Source organism: Morus notabilis, unplaced genomic scaffold, assembly GCF_000414095.1.
Source record: "Morus notabilis unplaced genomic scaffold, ASM41409v2 Scaffold294, whole genome shotgun sequence".
Taxonomy (NCBI): Eukaryota; Viridiplantae; Streptophyta; class Magnoliopsida; order Rosales; family Moraceae; genus Morus; species Morus notabilis.
In genome coordinates this window covers 277,269-279,920 of record NW_010365149.1, presented here as the reverse complement: position 1 = coordinate 279,920, position 2,652 = coordinate 277,269, and the positions used below count along the sequence as shown (strand labels likewise).

At 43.7% G+C, this 2,652-nt stretch overlaps 1 protein-coding gene across 1 annotated transcript in view; it reads left to right on the top strand.

The window, feature by feature from the left end:
* The window catches only part of LOC112093407, a 2,347-nt gene extending 1,306 nt beyond the window's left edge, over nt 1-1,041 (top strand). Inside the window, exons 2-3 of the mRNA XM_024171729.1 lie at nt 10-250; nt 356-1,041. Coding sequence (XP_024027497.1) covers nt 10-250; nt 356-1,041 — 927 coding nt within the window. The remainder of the gene's footprint in view (nt 1-9; nt 251-355) is intronic.
* The last annotated feature ends 1,611 nt before the right edge of the window (nt 1,042-2,652 follow it).

Here is a 2,652-nt window from a genome sequence, read left to right as displayed (position 1 = left end):
TTCCCCCAGGCTCTCCGACCTGCTGGGAAAGTGCCAGAAAACCAAAGTGAGATCCTAGAGCACTTGACACAATTGAAGATCAATCTTCCTTTACTACATGTGATCAAGCAAGTGCCGGCCTACGCCAAGGTTATAAAGGATTTGTATACTATAAAGAGAAAGTATCATGTCAGGAAGACTGTATTCTTGACGGAACAAGTGAGCGCGGTGATTAAGCAGAAGACACCGCTGAAGTACAGAGATCCTGGCTGTCCCACCATTTCCTGCACCATTGGGACACGCGAATTCGGCCAAGCATTGTTAGACCTAGGATCGAGTGTTAACCTCATGCCTTATTCAGTCTACTCGTAATTAGGTCTTGGCGATATTAAGCCCACATCTGTGGTTCTGCAACTGGCCGATCGATCTATTAAGAGACCACGAGGAATAGTGGAAGATGTGTTATTGCAAGTTGATAAGTTCTACTATCTTGTGGATTTTGTTGTTTTGGACACTCAGTCAGTGGTTGATGTGGAGTCAAAAATCCCGATCATCCTTGGAAGACCATTCCTCGCGACAGCAAATGCTCTAATTAATTGTAGAAATGGTCTAATGAAGATCTCTTTTGGGAATATGACTCTCGAGGTAAATGTTTTCAACATTGTAAAACAACCACAAGGTGATGACGAGTGTCACCAAACATTCCTGATCGACACACTTGTCGAGGAGGAGGTTCTGCTACAAAGCAACTCTGAAGATCTTGAAAATCTCCTCCAAAATTCTGAATCTGAAAGTTCCGGTCCTTGTGAGTTGGCTAACATTTCTGCCATTTTCAACAACTCACAAGACAGAGGAATTAAGTTTAAGCAACTGTGTTTCGAGAAACTTCCACAAGGGAGAGAGAAACCAAAGCCTTCCATCGAAGAGACCCCAACAGTGAAACTTGCTCAACTACCTGAAGGATTGAAACATGCATTTTTGGGAGTCGGCGATACCTTTCCTGTTATCATTTCTTCCAAACTCGATGCATCACAAGAGCAGCGGTTGATCAACATGCTGTAAAAACATAGATCTGCATTGGGTTGGACGATTGCTGACATTAAAGGGATCAATCCTTTGATTTGTTCCCATCATATTCATTTGGAAGAAGGAGCTAACCCGTGAAGAGATCCTCAAAGAAGATTGAATCCAACAATGAAAGAAGTGGTGAAGAATGAGGTTCTCAAGCTATTAGATGCTGGCATCATTTATCCTGTTGCTGATAGCAAGTGGGTTAGTCCGACCCAGGTAGTGCCAAAGAAATTAGGGGTCACTGTGGTGGAAAATGAGAAAGGGGCTCTAGTTCCCACAAAGGTCGTGACTGGTTGGCGCATGTGTATTGATTATCGCAAGCTTAATGCCGCCACTCGCAAAGACCATTTTCCACTTCCATTCATCGATCAAATCCTAGAACGAGTGGCAGGGCATCCTTTCTATTGCTTTCTCGATGGCTATTCAGGATATTATCAGATAGAGATAGCATTAGAAGATTAGGATAAGACAACATTCACATGTCCTTTTGGCACTTATGCCTTTCGGCGAATGCCATTTGGACTGTGTAATGCACCTGCCACATTTCAGAGGTGTATGATGAGCATTTTTAGCGACATGATCGAAAATGCACGGAAGTGTTCATGGATGATTTGACAGTCTTCAGAGATTCATTCGACACATGCCTTCTCAACTTAGAAGCCGTTCTATAAAGATGTGAAGAGAATGGTCTTGTGCTCAATTGGGAGAAGTGTTATTTCATAGTATCATCCGGCATAGTTCTTGGGCACATTATTTCTGAAAGTGGAATCGAGGTCGACCGCTCTAAGGTTGAACTCATTTCCAACCTGCCCACCCCCAAGGCCGTTAAAGATGTCCGATCTTTTCTGGGGCACGCCGGATTCTACAGGAGGTTCATTCAGAATTTTTCATCTATAGCGAGACTGCTAAGCAACCTCCTAGCAAAAGATGATGTGTTCAACTGGACACAAGAGTGTGAGGATGCATTCTGAACACTCATCGCAAAACTGACTTCTGCCCCTATTATGCAGTCACCAGATTGGAGCTTACCTTTTGAGATCATGTGTGATGCAAGTAACTACGCTGTGGGGGCCGTTCTTGGTCAACGGAGGGAGGGGAAGCCTTTCGTTGTCTACTACGCAAGCCGTACTCTGAATAGTGCTCAAATGAACTACTCTACTACTGAAAAAGAGTTGCTTGCTGTAGTATTTGCTCTCGACAAGTTCCGTGCATATCTGATTGGTTCACCTATCACCATCTTCACAGATCATGCCGCCCTTAAGTACCTCCTTTCCAAAAAAGATGCTAAGGCGCGTTTAATTAAGTGGATCCTTCTCCTGTAGGAATTTGACTTGACAATCAAGGACAAGAAGGGAGTCAAAAATGTGGTGGCGGACCACTTATCTCATCTTGAATTTAATGATTCTGCCGAAATTCCTGCTATTAGAGATGACTTCCCCAATGAACATCTCTTTGCCGTCACTAAGATGCCATGGTATGCGAACATTGTTAACTACTTGGTGACGGGCGAGATTCCATCTACCTGGGGTGCACAAGACAAAAGGAAGTTTCTGGTCCAGGTTCGTAACTTTTATTGGGATGACCCCTATCTTTTTAAGTACT